This window comes from Enhydra lutris, unplaced genomic scaffold (assembly GCF_002288905.1).
Source record: "Enhydra lutris kenyoni isolate GAN:26980312 unplaced genomic scaffold, ASM228890v2 scaffoldscaffold43, whole genome shotgun sequence".
NCBI lineage: Eukaryota > Metazoa > Chordata > Mammalia > Carnivora > Mustelidae > Enhydra > Enhydra lutris.
Genome location: NW_019154127.1, coordinates 12,167,922 through 12,193,578, shown reverse-complemented (window position 1 = coordinate 12,193,578; position 25,657 = coordinate 12,167,922). Strand labels below are relative to the sequence as shown.

At 58.5% G+C, this 25,657-nt stretch overlaps 1 protein-coding gene across 1 annotated transcript in view; it reads left to right on the top strand.

Annotated features, from left to right (window-relative positions):
* Nucleotides 1-1,225: 1,225 nt before the first annotated feature.
* Nucleotides 1,226-25,657, top strand: part of LOC111155715 (PR/SET domain 15) — a 61,282-nt gene continuing 36,850 nt past the window's right edge. The window contains exons 1-4 of the mRNA XM_022516044.1: nucleotides 1,226-1,327; nucleotides 21,439-21,484; nucleotides 22,027-22,120; nucleotides 24,204-24,357. Of these exons, the coding sequence (XP_022371752.1) occupies nucleotides 1,226-1,327; nucleotides 21,439-21,484; nucleotides 22,027-22,120; nucleotides 24,204-24,357 (396 nt within the window). The remainder of the gene's footprint in view (nucleotides 1,328-21,438; nucleotides 21,485-22,026; nucleotides 22,121-24,203; nucleotides 24,358-25,657) is intronic.

Genomic DNA, 25,657 nt, shown 5'->3' with positions numbered 1-25,657 from the left:
AGCTGCAAACCATTTCCCACAGCTCATCCCCTGCAAACCATTTCCCACAGCTCATCCTCTCCGGCGGAGCTCTCCGCCGAGCACAACGAAGAGGACAGCTCTCCGGCCCTGCGCCCGACACTTACAGGCCCCTCTAGTTCCTTCTATTCGCAACATTCTGCGGCTGCCGCAGGTACATTCCAGGCAGGGCGTCCAGAGGCCTCGCAGGCCGGGAGAACCGGGGGGACAGGCGGGGGCAGAAACAGCCCCAGGGAGCAGTGTGGCCTTCAAAGCTGCCCTGACCAGGGCGGTGCTGGTCCCAAACTTTCCAAGGAGCCGCACGGCACCGGTCAGGGTGTGGATTTCGGGAGCCCGCGGTGCCCAACCGTCTCCGCTGAGCTTGTGGGGGCACAGGGCAGCTCCCCTGCACGTGCGGGCGGACCTGGAGGACGACGCACCCACCCGCGGCTTCCCGGGTTACCTGTGATCCAGCAGCAGACCTCAGACGCCCGCGAGAAGTCCGACCTCTCCCACCCCCCAAGGAAATCGAGGCTCCAGCGGCCGCCACAAGAGACTTGGAGGGGCCCAGGGGCTACTGGCGCCTGTCGCTTCGAGGGTCAGGACCGGCACTCGTCCAGGAAGGGACAGCAGAACCGGCTTGCCGCCCTCCCGTCTACACCGCCCGCTTTCCCACTACTCGATCCACACCACTCACTCTCCCACTCTCGGTCCACACCGCCCGCTCCCTGCCGCTCTGTCCACGGCGCCCTCGCCCTCGGTACCCCCAACAGCCACGCCTGACCGCTCTCAAGTCCATGCCGCCCGCTCCCGGGTCCGCGGCACCCGCTCTCCCACTCCCGGTCCACACCGCCCGCGACCTGCCTGCTGCGGGTCCACACCGCCCGCGCCTCGTCGTTCCCGGTCCACGCCTCCCGTTCCCGAGTCCGCGCCACCCGCTCTCCCACTCCCCCGTCCGCGCGGCTTCTCTCACTCCCGGTCCACACCGCCTGCGACCAGCGGGCCGCCGTGGGTCTATGCCGCCCGCTCCCGGGTGCGCACCCCGCGCCGTCCCACTCCCCCGCCGGCGCGGTCCGCTTTCCCACTACCCGTCCACACCGCCGGCGACCCGCTTGCTGCCGTCGGTCCACGCCGTCAGCATCCGCCGCTCCCAGCCCTCGCCGCCCGCCTCCGTCCGCCCGTGGTCCGCGCCGCCGGCGCCTATGCCCCGCGGACTACAACTCCCACAATGCCCCGCCGCCGCCCCCCGGCTTCCGGTGCTGCGCAGTTTCCGGAGCGGATCGCAACCCGGAGTCCGGATCCGAGCCCGCTCTGCACATTCCACAGGCAGGTAAAGCCCGGGGCCCCGCGCCCGCCGCCGCCCCCGCGCGCCGCCCCGGCCCGACCCGGCCGCGCCCGCGCCCCGCGCCCCGCGCCCGGCCCGCCGCCCCGGCCCCGCCCGCCCGCCGCCCGCCCCGGTCCAGCCGCCATGCCGACTGTTCTTTGTTACATTCGCCGGCTGCGGGCTCCGTGGGCGATCGGAGTCAAAACCCGGCTGGATTTCGCGGAGCCGCTCCGGGATCGCCCTGCGCGCCGCCCGCCCGCCACCCCGCGGCCCGCGCGCTCCGGGCCCGCCGCCGCCTGCCGCCCGCCGCCGCCGCCGCCGCCGCCGCCCGGCCGCCGTGGGCCGCGCTCGCCCGTGGGTGCGGCGCGGGGGCTCCTCCGCCCCCGGCCCCGGCCCGCGCTCCCCGCCCCCGGGCGCCCTCGCCGCCGACGGCCCGGCGTGATGTCACCGTCCCCGTCGTCGGGCTCGGTCCCGGGGCGCCCCGTCCCGGCGGTTAGGAGCGCTGACCCGGCGGTCCGGGCGGCGGGGCTCCCGCGGCCCCCCGGGGCGCCCCGCCCCCTCTCCTGCACCCCCTGGGCGGCCGGGGAAGGGGGTGGAGCCCGTGCGCGGTGACCCGGGGGGCGCGGCTGCTCGGGGAAGGGGCTGCGGGTCGCCCAGGTGAGGCCCGGCCGGCGCGGGCGGGGGCTCTGGACACGCGGCCTCCGCGACCGGGGCAGGTGCGCGGCGGGGGTCAGGCGTGGGGAGACAGCGTGGACTCGCGGGGGACACGCACCTGCTGGTAACCCCAGCTCGGGGCTCGCCTCTGCGACGCTGTTGAAGTCGCGGAGGGGGCTCCTCCCCGCAAAGGCGCGGAAATTGCCCCGACCCCCCCCCCACGTTAAAATGGTAGAAACAAGCGTGACATCAGAGACGCTGACCGCGGCGCCCGCACAAAACCACCTTTGCTTAAGCCACTTGCACGAAGTCCGGACGCACCAGGTCCATCGGGGGCCCCGCGTGGCGCCCCAGCGCGTTTGGGGATGAAAGTAGGGAAGCACCTGGTTTCCCGATAACCCTTAACAGGCGGGGGGTGAGAACTGCCCCAGAGGTGCCAGGAGGCAGCGGCTGCGGTGACAAGTGTCCCAGTCCCGGGACAGCACCCGGGATACTTCGTTTCCCAGCCGCACCTTCTCCCATTGTCCGCGGCTTTCCCGCTCCACGCAGCTTCTCCGAATTTCCTTGACATCTCGGCTTTGTGGTGAATGGCTGAGATGGAGAGCTGTGGTGTGGGTGTGGAAGGGGAGAACCAGCAAAATGCCTCCTTTATGGAGCTCTCCCTGTTGACATCTCTGATTCATGTTTCTGGCAGAAAAAGTTCCCAACAGAGGGTTTAATGGTATATTCTATTTTGGAAGCAGAAAGGACGGTTATTCTTTCCCAGGAGACAAATAAATAAATTTAAAAAATCAACCCCAATTACAAGGGCAATACCTTTCCTCGGAGTAATTATAGTTGAGAAAGAACTCTGTTTGCCTCAGATCAACCTCTCATTATCATTCTTTTGATATCATTATCCGGGGAGAACGCCAGGAAGAGAACACTCCTCCCATTTTGCAGACTTAAGGGAGATTTAAGGTCCTTTTCTGATAACGCGTGATTTCAGAGGGCAGGTTGGTTAAGCAACGACTTCCGTGCTTTCCCAGTCTCCTTGTTGCGTTTGGAAGGGGTGCCTTGCCCCAGCCCCCGCCCACCTCCAACAGTTCACGGCGTGCATTTTTGTCCCTTTGGCCATTCGTTCCACAAATATTTGTTCAGTGTGGGTCTGTCATGTGCAGGGCACTGCAGAGAACAGGGGACAAGGCCCTGTCTCTTGGATCTGCTATTCTGGTGGGAGGGCAGCTTGACCAAAACAGTCGAATCTGAACTCGGTTAGGTGGACCACAGTTAGAGCACGTAGGGGTCGGGAGGCAGATGGACGCTGGGCGTGGGTGGGGGTGGCCAAACATGCCATTTGAGCAGGGGACACAGGGGCTGAGATCAGTGCCTCGAGGCCCTCCTAGAGGTCTGGGGTGAGAGTGTCTCGGGCAGGGGAGTGGCAGGTGCAGAGGCCTGGTGGGGAATGAGCTTTGTGTGCCCAAGGGTGAGCCGGGCAGTGTGACCGAGGGGAGAAAGCACAGGAGGGCCACATAGGCTGTCTACCGTTCAGCGTGTATCCCGAGTGCCCAGCAGATGCCACCGACGGTCTTTGGGCAGGGGTGGGACAGGATCTGTGTCTTTTTCTCGATGACCCCGTCCTTGCCCCGTGGGGAATCCGGGCCTGACAAGATTCCATTACAAACAGGGTGGAAGCAGGAGGCAAAGGAGGAACCAGGACAGAGTTACGTCCAGAGCCAGGAGGCCGTGCTGTGGGTTTGGTTGGGAAATGTGGTGGGTGACTGGAGGGGCCATTGCCGAGCTGCAGGCGGCGGGTGGGTGGAGACTGGGGAGGATGGAATGGTGATGGGGGAGAATCAGGGCCCTGCAGACAGTGGCATCTTCTAACCACCCCTCCGGGGTGGGAGAGACCCTTGCTCAGGGCCTAGAGTCTGTGTCCTCACCTCCCTGACGCACTCCGATCCCGAGGAAGGACCTTCCACTTAGAGTCCGGGAGACTCTGAGATGGGCAACCCCATCTCCTTTCTTGGGCTGGGCCGCGGACCTGGGTGCAGAATCCTCAGGAAACAACGGATGTGTGGGTGTGGGGGCCGTGGCTTCACTGTGGGTAAGGGACCTCAGGCTTTCAGCAGATGTGGAGCTGGTGGGGGGACCTGTGGGGGGGTCACAGCGGTCGTTGACTAGTGGCTGCGGTAACAGCCGTTACCTCCCTCCCGGTCACTCTTCTGCGGAACGAGGCTCTCGGCGCTCACGTTGACAGCAATGGAGAGTGGGAACAGCTGTGAGCGCGTGTCCGTGACAGGTGAGCCGCTGGGGAAGGGCCTCTCTGCCTCATCAAGGCCGTTAGAGGACAGTTGATCGAACCTGTGCTGTCATTTTGCTTGGATCAGTGGGGTTCCAGTGACTGCAGTGCTAACTCCACCCCGAGGAAAGGATCCCACGCTCTGGTCCTAACGATCAGCGCTGATTTGATTTATGTGCATAAACTGATTCGCATACTTGCGGGGTGAGCGTCGTCTGGTCTCTGGCAGGAAGATGGAGCATGGGTGTGGCGTCCGCAGGGAGGGGCGTGGAGATCCCAGACGAGGAAGGGCCATGAACTTCCCGACTGTGGAGCGAGAGCTCGTGCCCGTGCTTGGAAACAGATGGCTGTGCATGTCACACTGTGGTGCTCGATTCCAATAGACGTGTTTAGAAGAGTGACCTAACGGTTTTATTTTAAGAAGCCAATATTTATAATATGCTGGAAATTATGTCCCTTGCAGCTGTTAAAACTAGGGACGAGCAGTTCAAGCCGTCAGCTCCCGTGTAGGGAGTATCAGCAGAGAGGTCAGCGGTGCCTGGAACCAGGCATCAGGTGGGGTCGGGGGCCGGGGGTGGACCGAGTCTGGACTGGGGACACGGGCATGGGAGGCGATGTGGGGTAGGTGCTGGGTCTGGAGGGAGAGGGGACTCGGGGGTAGCCTGGGTTACCCCCCACCACCACCATCGGGGGTGTATTTAGACAGGAGACAGGAAGGGAGGGGAGCTCAGGAACGTGCCCCCAGAGAAACTAAGGGAGACTAGGAGTTTCCAGAGGGAGGGCTTGAGAGCCATGGGGGAGCTGACATAAGGAAAACATTTTTGAGTGAGCTCTGGTTGAGGCTGGTGTGGACGGTCCAGGGCCTGAACTTGCTGCAGAGAGAGGTGTGTGCTGAGGAGGGCGCAGGTGGCTTTGGGTCTCCCAGGGGAAAGGGGGCAGGGCCGGCCTGGGGGGGGGGGCGGGAGGGGTGTGGCCAGGAGGGGTGTGGCCAGGAGGGCGCATCGAGGAGGGGCCCTTTGGATGACGTCCTCCAGATCAGGTAGGCGTTTGACAGAAGGACGGAGAGAGTATATGGAACAGGAAGCAAGGGTCGCAGAGGTTGCAAGCTGGCTGTGGAGAATTTGGGGTGTTGAGGAGCCCTTGGAGTGGCGCAGGGGGGCAGCTCCGGGTCATAGTGGGGGCCCAGCTGAGGCCTCTCATCCTCCTAAAATCCACAGAATCCCAACCCTGGGCCCTCCCCCAAGCCTTCTGGGGCCCACGGGGTCACAGTTCCACGAACTCCCATCAAACTGAGACTTGGAATTCTCCGAGATGATGCCTTTCTTTGCTTGGTCTGTGCCGGGGGTCACCGGCTTTGTTTGGTTGATTTTTGATGTTTCACGTGATTGGTGTTCCCAGCTCACAGCTGTGAGCCTTGATGGATGGCTTGCATCCGCGGAACTCCGCTGTCCAACGGCCGTCTGCCCTTGATGCGGCGGGAGGCACCGTCCCCGTGAGTCGGGGGTCCTCCTGTCGTGGTCCGCGCGGGGCTGGTGCTTGGGGATGACGGAGCAGGACTGTACTGCCCACTCGTGCTCTGGGGACAGGACGACAAGGAGTCCCCTCGAGACTGTCCCTGCAGGACAAGGACTCTTACAGGAGGAGTGGGCCACATGTGTCGCCTTGCATAAGGCTAGAGCACTCAGAGTACTCAGAGTACATTTGCGTCTCATTGTGACCCAAAACACAGGAGTGACTTCAGCACCACGTCAGTCCCAAGGCTGGCAGAGGCCTGGTTCTGAGCCAGCCGCGTCCATCCCGCTCATTGAATATGTGTTCTCAGTCTCCGCGCGCCCCAGGGGCCCCTCTCCCTGGCACGCCTGACTTCCTGGACCTGTGCTGTGGCCCTGGAGCTCCCCCACCTCCTGCTGAGAATGCCTGAGGATCTTTTCATCACCAAAGCTCCCGAAGGGGCCCAGTTGGAAAGCGTCAGCCGCCCGCATAGAAATGTGCGTGTGCAGAAAGACCGCTGTCGGGGGGCTCTGATCGGCACAAGAAAGGCCATACTACCTTGGTTTACATTTTTGGGGGAGCAGAGTGCAGACCTCTGTCTTCCCTCATTGCTCAGAAATCCTCTTAAAGAACCAGACGCGCACATCAGAGATACAGACGCTGTCTCCGATGAAACGAAGGGGCTCAGGGAGAGAAAACAGGAGAAACTGTAAAAGAAGGAACACGAGAAAATCTGCAGGGTGGCGGGGGTGGGGGTGGGGGAGGGACCAGCGCTCAGCCCTGAAGCAGGCTGGGATGCGCGAGGGCAGTGGAGGGAGACAGAGGTCTGAAAGTTTCTGGGGGTAGAGGCTGGCCGGCGGGGACGGTGTCCCCCCTCCCCTGCACCGCTGGACGTCCCGCCTTCCTGGCCTGAGTGGACAGGACTGCGGACCCCACAGACCAGCTGTCATTGGAGGTGTGAATGAAGACATCTGCGGACACGGCAAGTCTTCTCAAAAGATGGGCCTCCGGTGCAGCCCTCCGAGGAGACCACAGGGATGCGTGCCCCAGATGGAGAGAGGGGACCCGAGGGTGGAGGCAAGGGCGCCCAGGAGTCCGGAGCTGCTCACCACCCGAGCCCGGGCACCGTGGAGGGATGCGCCTGGCCCCAGCCTGTGTCCAGCCTCCGGGGCGGGTGGGCCCTCTGCACCCTGGCCAGGGCTTGACCCCGGGGCAGATAGACGGACAGCGCAGGGAGGAGTGGTTGCGGGACACGGGGGTGTGGCCATGGGCACCTGGCCCCAGCGCCTTCGCCACCAGCAGCGTCTGCACACGTACACACGCTATGGGACCACCACGCGGCACGAGCCCCACACGACACCGTCTACACACAGATGACACAAGGTCTGCACACCGGCACGCACAAGCAGATCTGCGCACAAGACAAGGCCTGCTGACAACAGCACAGCACAACATCTACAGAGACAAGACCCCCGGCCTCAACACACAACCAGAGCTACATGCAACACGAGACCGACACACCAGCACACACGCAAGTGCACACTCACAACACCCACGTGAACCAGTGCACCAGGTCCTCACGCACAACATGACCGACACAAAACAACAAAGTCTAAGCTACATATCCAGCGACAGAGTGTGTGCAGATAATAAGAACTAAGGAAATATGAAAAAGTAAATCATTACCTTCGTACAGGTCACACTGGAAGTGTGTGAATAATAAATTTGCTCGAGCAAGCAGTCGGTGGTATTTTCAGAGTCATGGTATCACACACACCGATTTAACCAAAACGACGTTGGGGATGCTGGGAGGGGGACAGAGTGGGCCGCCGTGAGAACTAAGGGTGCAGCCCCCAGAGGGAGCCGTCCGGGGCCTCAGCGGAAGCCTATCCTTCCCAGACGCGGAGGCCGATGTGGCAGAAAGACAGGAGAGAGGCCGGCCTGCGAGGCGCCATAGGAAACCAGGCAGAGCGGTTGTCTCTTGGCTTCCATGGTGTATGTATTGTTTGTAGCTGTTCACTTTTATTTTATTTTTTTTAAGATTTATTTATGAGAGAGAGAGAGCAAGTGAGCGGGAGAGGGGCGGAGGGGCGAGACAATCTCTAGCAGATTCCCGCCTGAGTGCAGAGCCCAAGGCAGGGCTCAATCCCACGACCCTGAGATTGGGAGCTGAGCCGAGGTTAAGAGTCGGACGCCACCGACCGAGCCCCGCCAGGCGCCCTGTAACTATTCACTTTAATAGAGGGGAAAGTGACCTAGGATGAGAAAAAGAGAAAGACGTGGGAGTGAGAGGTCTGGGTGCTCCATCATCCAAGGGCCCCGCCCTGAGAGGTGGCTTGAGCTAGGTGGGGGACAGTTTTCTTCCCGCAGGTCACCTGGGTATGTGGCACGCTCCCCCCGGAGGGCCCTCCTGTTCCCACGTCCCGGTTCTGGATCTGGAGACACAGTACCTGTTGGGGGACAGGGGCCATCCTGAAGTCAGGAAGCTGCTGATAAGGTCCTGTGGCCACAGCAGAGGCCCGTGTTCTGTGTCCATCCCACATAGACACACAGAGAGGGACTGGCCTCCCACGTCTGCTTTCGAGAGCTCCTGTCAGCCTGCAGATTCCGAAGGGGGAACCAGCGGGTGGGTGAAGCGGTTTTTGAGAATTAGTCTCCAGGCAGTGAAACATTCCCTGAGTGGTCACTGAGCCCCGGGCTGCGCGCAGCTGTCCAGTGGCCTGTGGCAGTCAAACTCGGTCCTCCTGGTGGCATCACGGTGGTGGGAGAAAGGGGCATGGGCATGAACAGTGGCCGCCTGGGGCTTTAAAAGCGGTGCCCGCCCAGAGAGAGCACGCACGCCCCGCCGAGGGAGGGGGAGATGCACCAAGACGAGACAGAGGCGAGGCAGTGGGGCTGGCGGGAGGGCGGATGAGGGAGGCTCTGGGAAGGTCCAGAAATGAAAACTCTGGGGCTTGGGCAGTCACGTCACTGGGCTGGAGCAGAGGCACGTGTGATGGGAGACAAGGTTAGAAAGCACTGGAGATTATAACCAGTTCACAGAATCGTCGATGTCAAGTTCATGGGTTTGAACTAAGCACCCAGGCGTGACTGCTGCGTCATGCTGCTTCTCTCTGACGCCGAAGGTTTGTTTCCGAAAAACAGATGCAGGCAGAGTCATGGGGGGCATGGGGTTGTGCCATGGAAAGTGCTAGGGAGCCACTGTCTTATGGGATTGTCACGATGAGCTAGAATTTCAAAACCGTACCTGTGCAGGCTGGAGGGGGACTCATTGTGCAAATGAGGAAACTGAGGCCCCCAGAGAGGAAATAGCTAATACGGAGGTGTCTGACGTCCAAAACAGGGCAGAGCCAGACTCACAGCCTGGTCCCTGGTGCCTGTACCCTACAGCAGGACCAGCCCCTTCCCTTGCACTGGCGCACCCAGTCTGTGCTTTGGGCTGCGGTTCTCTAGCACATGAAACAGTGTGTGCACAAGTGCACTTGCCCAGATAAGTTCAGACGCGGCTGGGCTAAACACTTTCCAGCAGCTTTTTATTATAAGACTTCTCAGGGCCTTTACTGTGCCATTGTGAATCAGGACTCCAGATTGGGAATCTGCAATGTCTCACCAATTTACTGGCCACAGAATTCCTCTCTACCCACCTGCTACTTCCCGGGGGTCCACACCCCACCCAAGACCATCTTTCAGGAACATTCTGCAGCACACGTTTGTCAAGATGGCTCGTTTGTTTGCTTTTCTCTTTTCATCATTTTTCTCTTAAAGCTTTTAATATTTTACGGTGCATGGGCTCAGTGGAAAACATCCTTCTTGCTTAAAAAATGTTCCCTGAGCCTCTAGACCAGGGCTGAGCACTTGAAACGGCTGATCTGAGTGAAGATAGGGTATACGTATGAAAAAAAATCATTAATTATTCTTATATTAATTACATGTTGAAATGATAACATTTTGGTAATATTCTGTTAACTAAAATGTTACCAAAATTACCTGTGTGAATTCCAGCAAGACTTGATGTAGGTAAAGGCACGGTTGTTCTAAAAGTTTGTAAAGAAGGTCAAGGGATGAGCATGGCTTAAACCATCTCAAAGGAGAATCAAGTGAGAGGAAACAGTCTACCACGTTGTAGGACTTACTCCAAAACCGTGGTCCTTCCGCCAGCATTTCCTGCTGTCTGCCGAGCCTGGTGCTGGCCGGGGACAGACACCGCGGTGGGCGTCGGAACAGGAGAGAGAAGGCAGACGTCCAGCCGCACGAGTAGGGACAGCTGGTTCTGGGTAGAAGCGCAGAAGCGTTTCCGTGGTGCCGGCCCACTGCTCGTCTGTGGCAGAGTGACCCTCGGCATCCCATCATACACAGACATTAACTCCAACGGGAGAATGCAGCTTAACGCGTGAAAGTGTAACGCCCTCCCGAGAAGCTCAGAGGAAATTTGGGGAGCCAGGGCTCAGCGCACGGGTCGTAGACAGGACACCAGAAACATAATCCACAGAAGCAAAGATCGGTGAGTGGGGCTTGATCACGTGAGAGACCTTCGTTCGGCCAAGCCCCCGTTGGGAGGGTCCCGAGCAGAGCTGTAGGGAGGGAGAAAATGCTTGGGAGCCATGTTTCTGACGAAGGGACTAGATATGTGGGGACCCTCGAGATACAACAGGGAAAAAAACCCCAGGCAGTCTGAGAAAATGGCAAAGGACATGGGGGGACACTTAGCGATGAGGAATTATACATGGCAAAGTGGCCACGAGAAGGTGTCCAGTGACCTTTGCCATTAGGGACGTGCGAAGGGAAGCCCCAGGGAGATGCCAGTGTCCATCTGTGAGAGTGGCTACGGTCAGACCTGGTGGCAACCCCAGATGCTGGCGAGGACGCCGAGACACTGGGCCTCTCAAACACTGTGACAGCTTCTTAGTCAATGAAGCGTGCACTTGTTGGTGACCTGGCCTGAGCCCTCACACTCCAGGGCATAGATCCCAGGGAGGTGACAGCCGTGTCCACACAAAGCTGTGCACGCTTGTTCACAGCTGCGTTATAAGCAAAAGCCTCAAGTGGAGGAAAGCCCGGGTGTCCCCTGGCACGGGAACGGTTAAACCAACTGTTTCACACTCATACCTCTGAGTGTTACAGCTCCGAACAGGGATGCCCCGACCCCTGTGACAACCTAGATGGACCTCTGGGGCATTTTGCTGAGTGAAAAAAACCCAGCGTCCGAAGGTGTCGTCATGCACGATTCTGTCCGTATGATATCCTTGAAACGACAGCGTGTCAGAGACGGAGACTGGCTTCGAGGTGGCTGGGGGTTAGGGGTAGATTGAGGGGACCCATTGGCAAGGTCTTCTCCAGATGGAGCCGTCCTCCTGCATCTGGATGGTGGGGGAGGCCACCCAGAGCTGCAGCTGTGGTGGTGGTGCACGGAGCGACACGGAAGCACTCTGCGCGGTGGCCTCGTGGGAACCGTGCCGTCGCCCATAGTTACGTAAGCCAGACCGTCGGGGAAGAGCGCGTGGAGGGTACTTGGGGCCTCTCTGTGCTCTTTTGGAAATTTCCTGTGATTCTATAATTATTTCAGAATGTAACACAAACAGCTCCCAGCGTGTGTGTGTGGCTCACCCGAGACTTGCGTTGGAGAGCGCGGCCAGGGTGGATCCAGTCAATCGTCCCAGCCAGGAACGGACTTGCGGTGTGCCATCGCCTCACCTCCGGAACCCTCCCCCTGTCACCTGTCACATAGATGGTCCTGAGAGGGGCAGGGAAGGCCCCGCCAGGCCAAGAAACCAGAGAGAATCTTCATTTCACACTTACGTCACCGGCCGCCCTGAAAACGCCTCTTCTCGGAGTTATTTTTAGCTGCCTGCGTTCTAAGGTTGTGATGTGTTCGTTGTGCAACATTTCCACCCGGGTTGCTTTTTCTGAATCGGTGCTTTTGCAGATCCCACTAAAAGATGGTCTTTTTTCCACCTCCTACCCACCAGGATGGTGACTATAAAAACAAAGGAGCAGAATAGCAGGTGTTGGGGGGACGCGGGGTGGCGGGAAGCCTCGGGCACCGTGGGCGGGGACGGACGGTGACCCAGCCGCTGTGGGCGCCATATGGCGAGTCCTTAGCCCATGAAACAGAGTCCCCCTGGGATCCAGACTTCCATGTCCAGGTCCACACCTGGACGGGTGGAAGCGAGGACTCTGAGAGGTGCTTGTACCCCACGTTCATGGCAACATCATTCGCAATAGCCGAAGGGTGGAAACAGCCCCGTGTCCGACGGGGGGTGGGAGCTACGCACGGTGTGGCTGGTCTGCGCTGGGGAGGGGTGTCCAGGCCGCAGGAGGAGGGGCATTCTGACCCCACGAACCCCTGGAGGACATCAAGCCTAGTGACATGGGCCAGACACAAAAGGACACGTTCTGTCGGATCCCACCTGCGAGAGGGGCCTCCGGTAGTCAAACTCGCACAAAGCAATCTTCGTAAAAAGTGCGCACACCTGTTCTCCTGAGGAAATTTGAGTTGGGTGGCCTGTGCTGCTTCTCACCTCTCCAGGCCGGTGTTTCCCTAAGGACGGGCTGTAGAAGCTTCCAGACGGCGGGGGTTCTGTAGAGCCGTGCTGTGTCCTTATAGAAGATTCCTGCAAAACTCAGAGTAGCCCGATGAGGCGTCTGGGCTTTCTGAGTGGAAGGCAGTGGTGGGACGTCTTCCCCGCGTGTCAGAGTTCTGGCTGTAAACACTTGTCACCATGGAAATGAACTCTGGTCCCCTCCCCACCTGCCCGAAGCAGCCAGGCTTGGGCCCCGCGGGTGACCAGTGGCCATCACTGGAGAGATGTGGCTGGCTTCATGCCCTCCTGTAGCCGGGCTTGGGTCCCAGACAGATTGTGACCTTGCGATTGACCTTGGTGGGGGGGAGCTGCCTGGTCACCACAGGGGAAGCAGGGGCACCTCGCTCAGACCTTCCCCCCTTCGTACTGAGTAAGGCGTGCTGGGGGCTTCCCTGGGAGCCGGAGCACCCTCCCCAGAAGCGGAGGGCAAGGAGCCGTTGGTTTGGCCAAGCCTGGGTCCCACATGCGGCCCTTCCAGGTTTCCTCCCAGCGGGCTGCGGGGTGCGCCTGCCCGGTCGTATGTGGTGGCGGGCAGAAGGCTCGCACCTGTTCTGCTGCCTCAGACAAAGCAGAGCTTCACCGCGTGACGCCAGCGGGTGCCTGTGGATACTGGGGCAAGGGGCGGATGTGGCCCTGTGTGAGCCGATGGAATGTTCTCACGGGCACCAGCAGCCATCCTGAAAAGCCACCATTTCCTGTGATGGCATCACAGTTTGCAAGCTTTCTTCACTAACACAGATTATCTGTTCAGACTTTCTTTCAAGTGCGTGGAGCTGGAAACCCTTCAGAGAGGGTCAGCGTCTGAGGGAGAGGGAAGGGGGAAGGCAGGAGCCCCGGGAAAGCAAAGCCAGGCCCGCACCGCCCCCAGACGGCGCACGGGAAGAGCCTCGTGGCCGGCCTGTGTGGGGGGACCGAGCAGGTGGGCCCTGGGTCCTGGGTGGTGGGTGGCTGAGCCTTGCTCGAGCAGGTGCTCTGAAATACGGAGGAAGTGGAATAAGCATTTATGGTCCCTTTGGATGGGAACGTGGGGAGTCTCTTCTGGGTCTCCCCACTAATCTACTGCAATTTCTGAAGTTCCTGTCCTAAGTTTGACAAATGAGGCATTTGAAGCTTTCCGACCAACTCTTAATCATCTGGCAGTACCGAGGAGCCCAGTGGAAAGACACCGAGGCTTACTGTTGATGGGGTGTGGCGCACCAGGGACGTAAGGGTTTGAAAAGGGAGTGAGTAGAAAGATCAAGGTTCTGTTGGGAATCTGGGTAAAAAACAAACAAACAGCCCACAGACATTGGCCATGATCTATGACAGCTTGAGACAACCGTTTAATAAGAAGGTCAACCTCGTGTTGGGATTCGGCGGGGAGAGGAGTTGATGGGGAGGGAGGGGTCTGGAGGGTGAGCCTGGGCTCTGTGTTGAAGGAGCGGGGCTTGCACAGGGTGGGGGGGTCTCCAGGGGAAGCAAACTGCGGAGGCAGCACGAACCCCTGGAGGGGACCTTGGTCCCCAGCCAGGGGTGGGAGGTGCGTGCAGGGACATACATGGAGGAGCAGATGGCTCTGTCAGCACTTGCCATCCCACCCTGGGCCTGGCCTGCATGGCCAATTGATGGCTCTTGCCCTGTGGGTCCTATAGGTTCACTGGATAAACGAAACACAGCAGTGATTACAGTGGTCAAAGTTGCAGCGAGGGAAAATTGCGGGGTGCTTTTAGAACGTGTTACAAGGCCTTAGTTTGGACAGGTGGACCAGGAAACCCTTCCCCAGAGATGTGCCAATTAAGCTCAGACGTGAAGAATGAGTAGGAGTGAACCCACGGCAGAGCCCAGGGGAGGTTCCAGGCGCAGGGAAGAGCTTGTGTGAGTCCCGGAGGCAGGAAGGCGCTGGGTGCTTCTGGGAACTAATGGGAGGCCACAGACTCCTGAGAGGTCATCGAGGGGGAGGAGGGCAGAGGAGCCTAGGGGGCTTGGTTTTGTCCCGGGGACAGTGGGAGGCCATTGGCTTTCAGGGTGACAGATGATGTGATTGGGTTCCAGTTCTCAATGAAGCCCCCTCTGCAGCGTGGGAAGTGGAGGCCGGCTGGGGGAGAGCAGGAAGAGCCTTCGGGGGCCCTTGCCGCCTTCCAGGAGGGAGGAGGTGGGGTGTGGTCTGTGGAGGCTGCCGGTAGGGTCTGTGGGACCGCTGGCCCCGGGGCAGGACAAGCGCGTCTCTGACCACCGTGTTCTGAGATGTGGGAGGCACAGGAGGGCCCCGTTGGGCAGGGAAGCCAGGAATGGCCCGGTGCTCGCTTCTGGCATGTTCGGCTGCTTGTGGCCTCCAAGCGAAGGTGTGGGGGCAGCTGGACAGCCCCGTCAGACTCCTCGGAGCAGTACCAGCCTCCGACGGTCTGCACGTAGGCATGGAAGCAGGTGTGGCTGCCCGGGGAGGGTCCTCTGGAGGAGCTGTGAGAAGGGGTGCGGGCTGTGCCCCAGGAGAGCCCAGACTAGATGGGGTGGAGGAGGAACCCCCAGTGGGGGAGTGGCTGGGAGGACAGTGGTTGGCCGAATCCCAGGTGATCAGTCAGGTGAGGTGAAGAAAAGACGCCTGTCCACGGCCAGAGCAAATGGAAGAGGAGGCACGGGACGAGCGTGCGTGGACACCATTTATGGATAATTTTATCATGAGGAATTTGAGCCCCAAAACGGTAGGCCGGCTGGCAGGCCCTGGCCCCCGCGGGCCCATCGCCCGCTGATCTGCCCCGTGTCCCTGTCCGGGAGTCCCCACGGGTAGTGCACGGAAGCAGAAGGGGCAGGCTCCGGCCCCAGGACTGAGTTTGTGTTTCAGTCCGCAGCTCTGCAGAAGGAGCCTCACAGGAACCGCCATCCCAGCCCACGGGGAACCTCTCATGCTGGTCCCTCAGTGTGCTCGGATACCAGAGTTCCGGTTTCCAGCTGTCCAGCAACAGCCACACATGCTGTTTTCATCGGAATCTGGCCCCAACCCGCACGCTGTGCTTAAAGTCGCTTCTGTGGGGCTCCCAGGGGGCTCAGTCGGCGAAGCGTCCAACTCCTGACTTCGGCTCAGGTCATGATCTGGGGGTCCTGGGATCGAGCCCTGCATCAGGGCTCCCTGCTCAGCGGGGGGCCTGCTTCCCTCTCTCCTTCCGCCACTCCCGCTGCTTGTGCACTTTCTATCAGATAAATAAATAAAATCTTTTTTTTCAAAAAAGTCAATTCAAATCTGTAGATCTCCCCTCCATGTCTTGTCTTGTCTTTTTTTTTTTTTTAAAGATTTTATTTATTTATTTGACAGACAGAGATCACAAGTAGGCAGAGAGGCAGGCAGAGGGGGAGGAGGAGGCAGGCTCCCTGCTGAGCAGAGAGCCCGATGCGGGGCTCGATCCCAGAACCCTGAGATCATGACCTGAGCTGAAGGCAGAGGCTTTAACCCACTGAGCCACCCAGGCGCCCCTCCATGTCTTTTCTTAATTGAACTTTCAATTTTGAGGTAACTGTAGATTCCCATGCAGTCGTAGCAAAGACTGCACAGTGATCCCCCATGCCCTTTGCCCAGGTCCCTACCGTGACACCCTGCAGGCTTCCAGAGCGGGGTCACGTCCAGGACGGTGACAGTGATACAGCACAGGTACAGAGCATCCCACCCCCCCAGGAGGCCCCCTGCTGTCCCTTTACAGCTTCACCCACTGTCTTTCCCAAACCCCCTCCAGCCACGACTCTAGTTCCCATCTCTGTCTCGACATTTCAGGGAGGTTACGTAAATGGGGTCAGATAGGATGTGACCTTTTGGGATTGGCGTTCTTAGCACCATTCTGGAGAGTTACCCAGAGCCTGAAGTGTATCAGTGGTTCACTCCTTTTCATCGCGGAGATGAGCCTTCCAGGTGTGGGTCCCTCTGGACCACGGACCGGGGTCACCCGTTGGGTGCCAGCCACCTGGACTGTTGTGACTAGAGCTGCTCCGAAAAGGTGTGTGGGTTTCGTGTGGGAGCAAGTGTTCATTTCTCTGGGGTAAGCGCCCCCAAGTACATGGTGGGGTCATAGGCCAAGTGCTTGCTGGTCACAAGAGACACCACCCTCGTCTCCGCTCCGCCAGCCGCCCGCGTGTGCCCAGGCGTGTAGCCATGTTCCTGTGCTACTTGGACGGGAGTGCACCGATGTCCCGGTGACGTGCTGACCACGTTTCCCTGGCGGGGGATGGCAGTAGCCACCTTTTCCTGCGCTTGTCATTTGTATATTTTCTTGGCTGAAATGTCTTTCGGGTCTTTTGCCCATTTACTGATTGGCCAGTTTGTGTTTTACTGTTGGGTTGTGAGAGTTCTCTGCACGTTCAAGGTTTGGGTGTGTGGTTTGCAAAGATGCCTCCCGGTCCGTAGCCCGTCTTCTTGCCCTCCTCACCGTGGCTGTTGTAGAGCAAAATTTTTGAATTTTGATAAAGTCTAATTAGATTTCTGTTTCTAGAGGATTCTTGTGGTGACAAGTCCAAAAACTGCCTACCCTAGATCCCAACGATTTTCTCCTATATTTTTCTAAAAAATGTTACTATCTGATGTTTGAAGTCTAGGACCCATTAGGAGTTAATTTTGTGTGAGATGTGACATCACGGCTCATTGACCCGTCCCCTTGCCCACTTACCCCAACGCCTCTCCTTCACGAGCTACTTTTACACACCCCGCGAAAGCCCGCTGAGCCTGTCTGCGTGGGTCTGTTTCTCGGCTTCCGCTGACCTGTGGGTCTGTCCCCTTCACCACTGGCAGCGTCAGGGTGGACTGGGTCCTCCCAGAACTCTTCCTTTTCAGGGTTGAGTCATCCCTGGGGCCTGCCCGTGAGCTCCAGTCCCCACAGAGAGCGTCTGTCCGGAATGGCCCTCACCCCATCGCCTCCCAGCTGCCAGGTCCTGGTCTGAGCCCAGCTGCCGTTCGTGGAAATTTGGTTCCCCGAGGCTATTGGTGTACTCTCCCGTGACCCCAGCCGTGGCTCGTTGGCTCCTGTCGCTGTGCTAGACAGATGTGAGTGTCGGCAGCGGCGCTCAGACATGGGGTTCAGCAGAACAACCTGGGGTTTATGAGGGCGGCATGCAAGGACCTGTCCCAGAGGGTCTGCTATAGCAGGTCTGGGACGGGGCCCGAGAATCTGCATTCCCGAGAAATGCTCAGGTGCTGCTGGTGCTGGTGCGGGGACCACCCTCGCAGAACCAGTGGCCTAAGGTGACTTTTCCCAGGACAGGGGGTTCAAATGGCCACATCTCACGCTTATGGGCTTTTGGGTTCTTTTCCCTAAAACATAGCCTATAATCCGTCATCCTGGGATTTCTTGCGTGCCGCGAACATCCAGAGGACGGACGTCCCTGTGCAGAGGGACCGTCTGAGCACTAAGGGGATTTTGTGAGCCCAGCACAGACGTCAAGCCGCCCCCTTACTTCAGGCCTCACTTGCTGTGCGGGGTGGCTGTGATCTCTTTTCCTGGCTTCAGAGAGCCGTTTTAGGGGATGGGTCTCGGGGATCGGATGCTACTAAGGAGGGACGTTCGTTCCCGGGATGCGCGTGTCTCAGTATATCGACAGCACGGGCGGTAAAAGGCTAAACGCCCGTTGTTTCCTGCCCGCTCCCGTTTTCCTCTTGTGGCCGTGGCTCAGCGAGTCAGCTGGGTTTCCCGTCCCAGCTTTGTGCTTGGTGGAGCCACTTCTCTAGGGACACTCAAGGGGCAGGAGATGGTCAGCTTTGCCTCCCTGGAGGGGTGGGGAACAGAGGCAGCCCCCCGGGGCTCGGTGGGCCAAGCCAGGCTTCTGTGAGTCCTGCCCGAGGCAGTTGCCCTCGTCTGCGCTCGCCCATTCTGGAGGGACCCCGTGTCCTTTGGGCAGCTTCTGGAGAGCCTGCCCCTGGGGTGCCTGGGAGGCTCAGTCGGCTAAGCATCCGACTCCTGACTTCGGCTCAGGTCATCATCTCAGGGTCCTGGGATTGAGCCCCTCATCAGGCCCGTGCTCAGCAGGGAGTCTGCTTGAGGATTCTCTCTGTCTCTGCCTCTCCTCCTAAAATAAATCAGTTAATCTAAAAAATTTCGAAAAAAAAAAGACCCTGCTCTTGCCTTTGCAGGATTTCCTCCACTGGGAGCCAGTGCCGGCAGGGGGAAGGGTCCAGTCGCAGGCAGACCTCAGGGCCAGCAGCAACGCGCTAGAGAGGGTTTCCCCACGTGTGTCTTCTGCCTCTTTGTCCCTCTCCACCTCCTGGTCAGTGACCCGAGGTGTCCCCATTCCAGACTGGCTCTTGACCACAGCCGTGGTACCCACCCGCCAGGAAGCCCCTTGTGAAACTTGCTAAGGCCCCATGAGATGTCTTCTAGCTTCAACGGGTGTTCCAGGAACGTGCTGGGCTGCATTTGGGAAAATAAACAGCCTGGTTGTTGATCCTGGCACTTTGTTTTTGTTTTTGTTTTTTTTAAGAGGGGTCGGGGGAAGGCAGAGGGAGAGAGAGAGGGAGAAACTTGGGCTCTGTGCCCGATGCGGGGCTCGATCCCAGGATCCCAACGTCATGACCTGAGCCGATACACACGTATAAACGTATACACCACATCTTCACCCACTCCTCAGCTGATGGACACTTGGGCTCTCCCCGTGTCTTGGCTATCGTAGATAACGCAGCTGGACTGCACATGTTCCTTTGAATTAGTGTTTTGTGTTCTTTGGTTCAGTACCCAGTAGTGGAATTACTGAATCGTATGGTAATTCTGTAAAATCTGCTTCTAGCTTGAGGACCCTCTGTACTGTGTTCCAGAGCAGCTGCCCCAAGCTTGCGTTCCCACCGGCAGGGCGCGAGGCTCCCCTTTCTCCGAGTCCTCGCCGACACCTGTCGTTTCTCAAGCTGCTGATTTCAGCCGTCCTGGCAGGTGGGAGGTGATGGGGAGCGTCTCCCCGTACATCTCTTGGCCGTCTGGGTCTCCTCTTAGAGGAATGTCTGTTCAGATCTTCTGCCCGTGTTTTAATTGGACCATCTTGGTTTTTTGGGTGTTGAGTCACATCCGTTCTTCTGGATGCTAAGCCTTCATTGGAAAGGTCATTTGCGAGTGTCTTCTCCCGTTCTGTAGGTTGCCTTTTGGTTTTGTTGATTCTCTAGCTTTGCAGAAGCTTTTCATTTTGGTGTAGTCCCAGTAGTTCATTTTTGCTTCTATTTCCTTTGCTTTACGAGACCGTCGCCACGGCCCATGTCAGAGAAGGTACTGCCTGGGCTGTCTTCCAGAATTTTTATGATGTCAGGTTCCCCCATTTAGGTCTTTCATCCATTTTGAGTTTATTTTTGTGTTTGGTGTAAGAAAGTGGCCCAGTTTCATTCTCTTGCATGAGAGGACAGTTTTCACAACGCCGTCCTCTTCCTCTTGCCTGTTCTTGCCTCCTTTGTTGAAGATGAGTTGACTGTACAACTGTGGGCTTATCACTCCGTTCTCTGTTCCGTTCCATGACCTGCGTCTGGTTCTGCGCAGGTCCTGTGTTGCTCCGATCGCGACCGCTCCGTAGTGTATCTTGCGATCTGGGATCGCAATTCCTCCAGTTTTGTTTTTCTTTTTTCTTTCTTTCTTTCCTTTTTTTTAAGATTATTTATTTATTTATCTATTTGACAGACAGAGATCACAAGCAGGCAGAGAGGCAGGCAGAGAGAGAAGAGGGGAAGCAGCTCCCCGCTGAGCAGAGAGCCTGATGCGGGGCTCGATCCCAGGACCCTGAGATCATGACCCGAGCCAAAGGCAGAGGCTTAACCCACTGAGCCACCCAGGCGCCCCAAGTTTTGTTTTTCATTTCGCAATTGCTTTGACTCTTTGGGGGTTCTGTGGATCCACACGTTTCAGGATCGTTTGTTCTAGTTCTGTGAAAAACGCTGTTGGTACTTTAACAGGGACGGCACTGAATCCGTAGATTGCTTTGGGTGGTACGGATGCTGTACCGATGTTTGCTCTTCCACTCCATGAGCACGGGGTGCCTTTCCATCTGTGTCCTCTTCAGTGTGTTTCCGTGGGGTTTTCTAGCTTTCAGAGTCCTGGTCTCTCATGTGGGCAAGCATCTGTATTTCCATTTGTAGGTAAAAGAATCGAGGCCCCAGAATTACTGTGTCCAGATCATCCCTCCAGTAAGTGGGGATTCTGCCTCATGGGACGAACAGAAAACAGAGTTTTACAAGGTGAGCAGGGCACTGTCCTCCACAACGCCGTGTGCTGCTCTCGTCCCCAGGAGACGTGGATGGGCACTGGGTGTCGGGCCTAGGGTAGCCGCTGAAGGAAGACGGAGGTCGTACTAAGACACGAGTTCCCTTGAGGAGCTGACAGTCCAGTGACAGAGGAAAGAGAACCAGAGGTGACAGCGTGAAACCAGCTTTTAGAAATGGTGATATATTTGCTTTACAGATGGAAACTGGTGGCTCATATAAAAGATGAAAGTCTGAGTTCTTCAGGACTTTCTAATCCAGGGACATTCAAATCAATTGCTTTTAATAAAAAAAAAAAAGTTATTTTAGGTGAGAAAACAGCTCAAAGCTCCCAGCCTCCTCACAGTTAAGGGGACCCCACTGCTAGGTACCTTTAAGACCCCCAGGTAACATCCCTGCATGAGCTCGAGGAACCTTTAAAAGGACTTCTCTTTAAAAATTGCTTTGTGGGGCGCTGGGTGGCTCAGTGGGTTAAAGCCTCTGCCTTCGGCTCAGGTCATGATCCTAGGATCCTGGCATCGAGCCCCGCATCAGGCTCCCTGCTTGGCGGGAAGCCTGCTTCTCCCTCTCCCATTCCCCCTGCTCAGGTGGCCTCTCTTGCTGTGTCTCTCTCTGTCAAGTAAATAAATAAAATCTTTTTAAAAAATTGCTTTGGGGGGCGCCTGGGTGGCTCAGTTGGGGAAGTGTCAGTTTTCAGCTCAGTTGTGATCCCCGGGGTCCTGGGATCGGAGTCCCGCATCCGGCTCCCTGCTCAGCGGGGAGTCTGCTTCTCCCTCTGCCCCTCTCCCCTGCTCTTGATCTCTTTCTCTCTCTGTCTCTCAAATAAATAAAACCTTAAAAAAAAAAAAGAAAACCCAGTTCTTTTGTAAATAAATAAATACTGCTTTTGCAAGGAGCTGGACGTTAACAGCAGACCCTTGTTTCCTGGCAGGCGTCCGAAATGGCTGAAGACGGGAGCGAGGAGATCATGTTCATCTGTAAGTAACTCCGGCCCGTCCTCAGGGACCCGCGGGCGCACCGCTCACCGTCCCAGCAAAGCCCCGTCCGTGTCGTGTTTCCATGTGCCAGAAAAGCTGCTGCTTTTTGTGCTGGAACGGCTCGTCTGGCTCTAGGAAGCACGTTTATTGCGCGAGCAGTGCTGCATGGCTGTGGTTTTAAAAAGGATCGTCTTTCTCAGAACGCTGGGCAAAGGGCGCTTTGTGGGGTCCCTGGATTCAGAACAGTAAGCCCCGGGGGTTGACAAGGAGGTTTATGAAAAGTTAGATTTATGGTAAACAGGTTAAATACGTGAGTTTTTGTGTATCCTCGGGAAGATCTTGTTGTTTTCAGCGTGGAGTCACTGCGTACTTTGAAATGTGCCGCAGGTGGAGGTCTTTCCCTGGGGGGCCACGTGCTGTCTGCCCCGTGTCCGTGTGTGTGGGGAGCACTGTGGGTCACCCCCATCAGGCACGGAGCCTGCAAGGTCCAGGGGGCCCCTCCCAGCCCTCCGTCCCCCCTGACGCTCTCCCGTCTGTTGCAGGGTGTGAGGACTGCAGTCAGTACCACGACTCCGAGTGTCCTGAGCTGGGCCCCGTGGTCATGGTCAAGGACTCCTTTGTGTTAAGCAGGGCACGGTGAGTGGCTGCCTGGAGCTGGTTTTGGTCCTTCCCGTCCAACGGGGCTGTCTGAACGTGCACCCTACATTGGCAGGAAGGGGAGGTCTTTTAGAGCCCCTGGCCCACTTCCCACATGGGGGTTCCCCACACATGACTCAGACACCCCCAGGACTGACGTGAAGAGTGAGGTCCCAGGAAAGGGCAAGGCGCTTCCCTGCCCTCCCCCTGCACCCCTCGCCCCACACCTCCACATGTTCACCAGCTGAGAAGCTCCCTACCCGGTCCTTCTGGGCATTAAGGAGCCTTCATTATGGAGGCATGACCGACTGAGTCGGCGGTTGGCTGACCCAGCCTCCAGCCCCTCTCCTGCCCCGGCTGTGGGCGTCGGGACGGGATTGGAAATTTCCACCCTCTACCCAGGTGGCTGGTTCTCCCAGTAGGGTCTACACGTCGCCTTTGTTAGTGACAAGACACCCGTTTCGCCTTTATGGCTCTGATGGGTTTTCAGCAACTGCGGACCGAGCACTTACGGTCTGGGCAATGCATTTCGTCATCGGAGTGAGCAAGTGCATGTTTTTTATAAGTCGTGCCATCACAGTAGGAAACTGCAAACAGAGAAGGAGGACTTGGAGCACGCCGGTCCTCAGGGTGCGGAGGGCGTCCGTGAGTCTGTCCCACGGTGGACGGGGCAGCCTGCCGCCAGGATGAGCCGGGACACGTGCTGAAGGGTCACAGGGAGTGTCTCGTTCCAGTTCAGGGCTCCTAGGGGCCGAGCACGGCAGCCGTGGAGGAGCCCATAGGCCAAGGCTGCCGGTCTGCTTGTTCGGTTTTCCCCGTGGCCGGAACCCGGGCCTGCCATCCAGCAGATGCCCGCTGCGGGCTGCGTGGGACCCGGGGCAGTGAGCACGGGTCGCCAGGCCAAGCCGTCCCAGGTCCTGGAGAAGCACCAGCAGTTGTAACGAGGAGGCTGGGTAGCTCTGCCGTTCCCGTTCTGGGCGCCTGGGGGGCCGGGGCGCCTGGGGGGCCGTGGCCAGGCCTCTGAGGGACGGTCCGTCCGCAGCCTGGGTCAGCCACGTGGTCAGCTTTTGGGACAGGGGCGAGGCGGTCTGTGTCCCGTCCCTCCGCTGCCTGGCGCGCGGAGTGGGGAGAGCAGCCTGTTCCCCCCCGCCCCCCGGCCCCCCGCACAGTTGTGCTCAGTATTGTGTTATGCACAGCACCTGCCACATGGTGGCGCCGTTACTATCTTTGTGCTCTTTCTAGAAGCTTCCCGGCTGGTTTTCCCAGCCTCTTTATTTAGTGCCTTTTTCTCAGGGTGACTTAGCTTCTCACGTGACTGTTTTTGCCTGAAGTAGAGATCTCGTCAGCTCCCCCCAAAACCTCCACTGGCTGCCGGTTGCCCATGGTGGCAGCTATGGGTCCTGTGGCAGGAGCCCTTCCGCTCAGCCCTGGGGGGGGGGGGGTTGCGCCCCAGGCCCCCTGGTGTCTGACCCACTCATGGACGTGGGTCGGGCTTGCCCAAGCCTTGGGTCATGCCGGGGTTCCAGCCGTGGGCCTTCCACTTCCAGTGCCCCGTCCTCGACACTCAGCATTTAGGTAAATGGACTGGCCCGTTCAGCCTAGCTGGAAACCCTTTTCTGCCCCCGGGAATGCTGTGGCCCTTTTCCCTTTCTCATGGTGCTTTGAACGCGGCTTCTCTTCATGGAGCCCCACCCCCCTTTCTGGGCTCTGCGGCTCTGGGGGTGAGAGCTCAGTCCCGTTCATGTCCACTGGCCTGTCGCGCCCCACACCTGCGATGTCTCCTGGGTGGGGATGTCAAACACATCCTTTAGTAAATGGCCCTTCCCTCTGCGTGTGATCTGGGTGAGTCGTGCTAGGGCCCTGGGGCCAGTCTTCTTTGGCTCAGGCTGGTAAGGAGCTGGATATGCCCAGGCCACTGGGCCCTCACCCCCTCTGTCCTCAGTGGGAAGCTCTTTCTCACCCTCGAGGATGGTATTTCAGCGACAGTGAGCTTCTAGGCCCCCTTAGCAACCTGTCTCCAGGGTGAGTGGCTGTCCTCAGTCAGCGGCGCTCAGGGGCTGCGCGTCTCCCGTTCCATTTCCAGATCATCCCTCCCTTCCAACCTGGAGATCCGGCGGCTGGAAGACGGGGCCGAAGGAGTGTTTGCCGTGACTCAGCTCGTCAAGAGAACACAGTTTGGTCCGTTCGAGTCGAGGAGAGTGGCCAAATGGGAGAAGGAATCCGCGTTTCCCCTGAAGGTACGGGCCAGGGCCAGCATTGGGAGGGGATGGGCAGGACCTGCCCTCACCCCAGCGAGGGGAGCCGCGCCTTCCGCTGATAGATGGTGTCTTCCGCGGCTTCAAAGATCCGGGGTCGGCTGTGGTTCTCCTTTATCCCTGTTTGCTTTTCTATCCCAAGGCATCAGCCCGGAGCTAGTATTTTGAACTTTTCAGCTTTGCCGGCCCCTGGAGGGGGGATGGGGAACGTAGACCCGCCAGGCTGTCCTCGCTTCTCTTACGACCTGCGCTGGCGTGCAGCCCCGGGCGCTGCTTTCCGCGCTTCGCGGAGCCATGGGGACTTGGCGGAGCTCTTTCGAAAGGAAGGGGTTTCGTTCAGCCGGCGATAGGACACGGTGCAGGGTTTAGTGGCTCCAAAAAGTGCATCAGACCAAGGAAAGAAATGCAACAAAACGGAATGGATGTCAGTTGCAGGCAAGGCTTTAAGTTCTCGGAGGAAGGTATGTGGACGTGCCATGAGGCCAGATATTCGGGGTCTGTCCCCAGCCCAAGCACGTGCTCCATCCACATGCGCCTCCAGAAACGTCTGACGTGAGCAGGGAGGACCAGGGTGCCGGTCTTGCCTCGGGGACCCACAAAGCGAGCTTTGCCTAGAGGCCCTCAGCAGAGACCCGCGGGGTCAGGACAGGTGTGAGATGGGTAGCCCCGGGTTCCTGGCGGTTCTTGGAAAAGTTGAGCTCATAGGGCAGAACTCAGCAAAATGGGGAGAAAGGAAAGGTATTTGACTTGTTTCCCAACAAGGGGAATGAAAAAAAAAAAGGCTGTTTTATATAAAGGAGTAAAGATGCTGGAGGCCAAGCCCCACCAGGGCCATCGGCTGCTGTCCTTCGCGGGCCCCGGGGCCCTTGGGCACACATAGTTGCTGTGGGCACGTGGTTGGGCTGAGGCTCCCTTGAAAAAGTCCTCTGTGCCCATTTTGGCTTCCTTCTGTGACTCGGGGCTCAAGTTCTGTGTCTGACACAGTTTTTGACGTGGCCTCAGACACGAGCACCTGTGTGTTGGGGCGGGGGGCGGCTCTCTTCCCACCGCAGCGAGGACGGAGGCTCACTGGAGCGTGTGCCCACACCGGCTGGGGCCCTGGGCACCCGGAGGCCCCCTCAGTCTCCGAGGGCTCCGTCCTCAGAGGGGGCCCCTAGCTCCTTAGCGGTGGGGAGCCCCTACAGGAAAAGCTTGGGAGAGGGGAGAGCAAGGAAGCAGTGATGGCATCAGAAAAGAGGGCCAGACCGTCCTCTACTCCTTGGTGACCTTCAGAATACGGAAG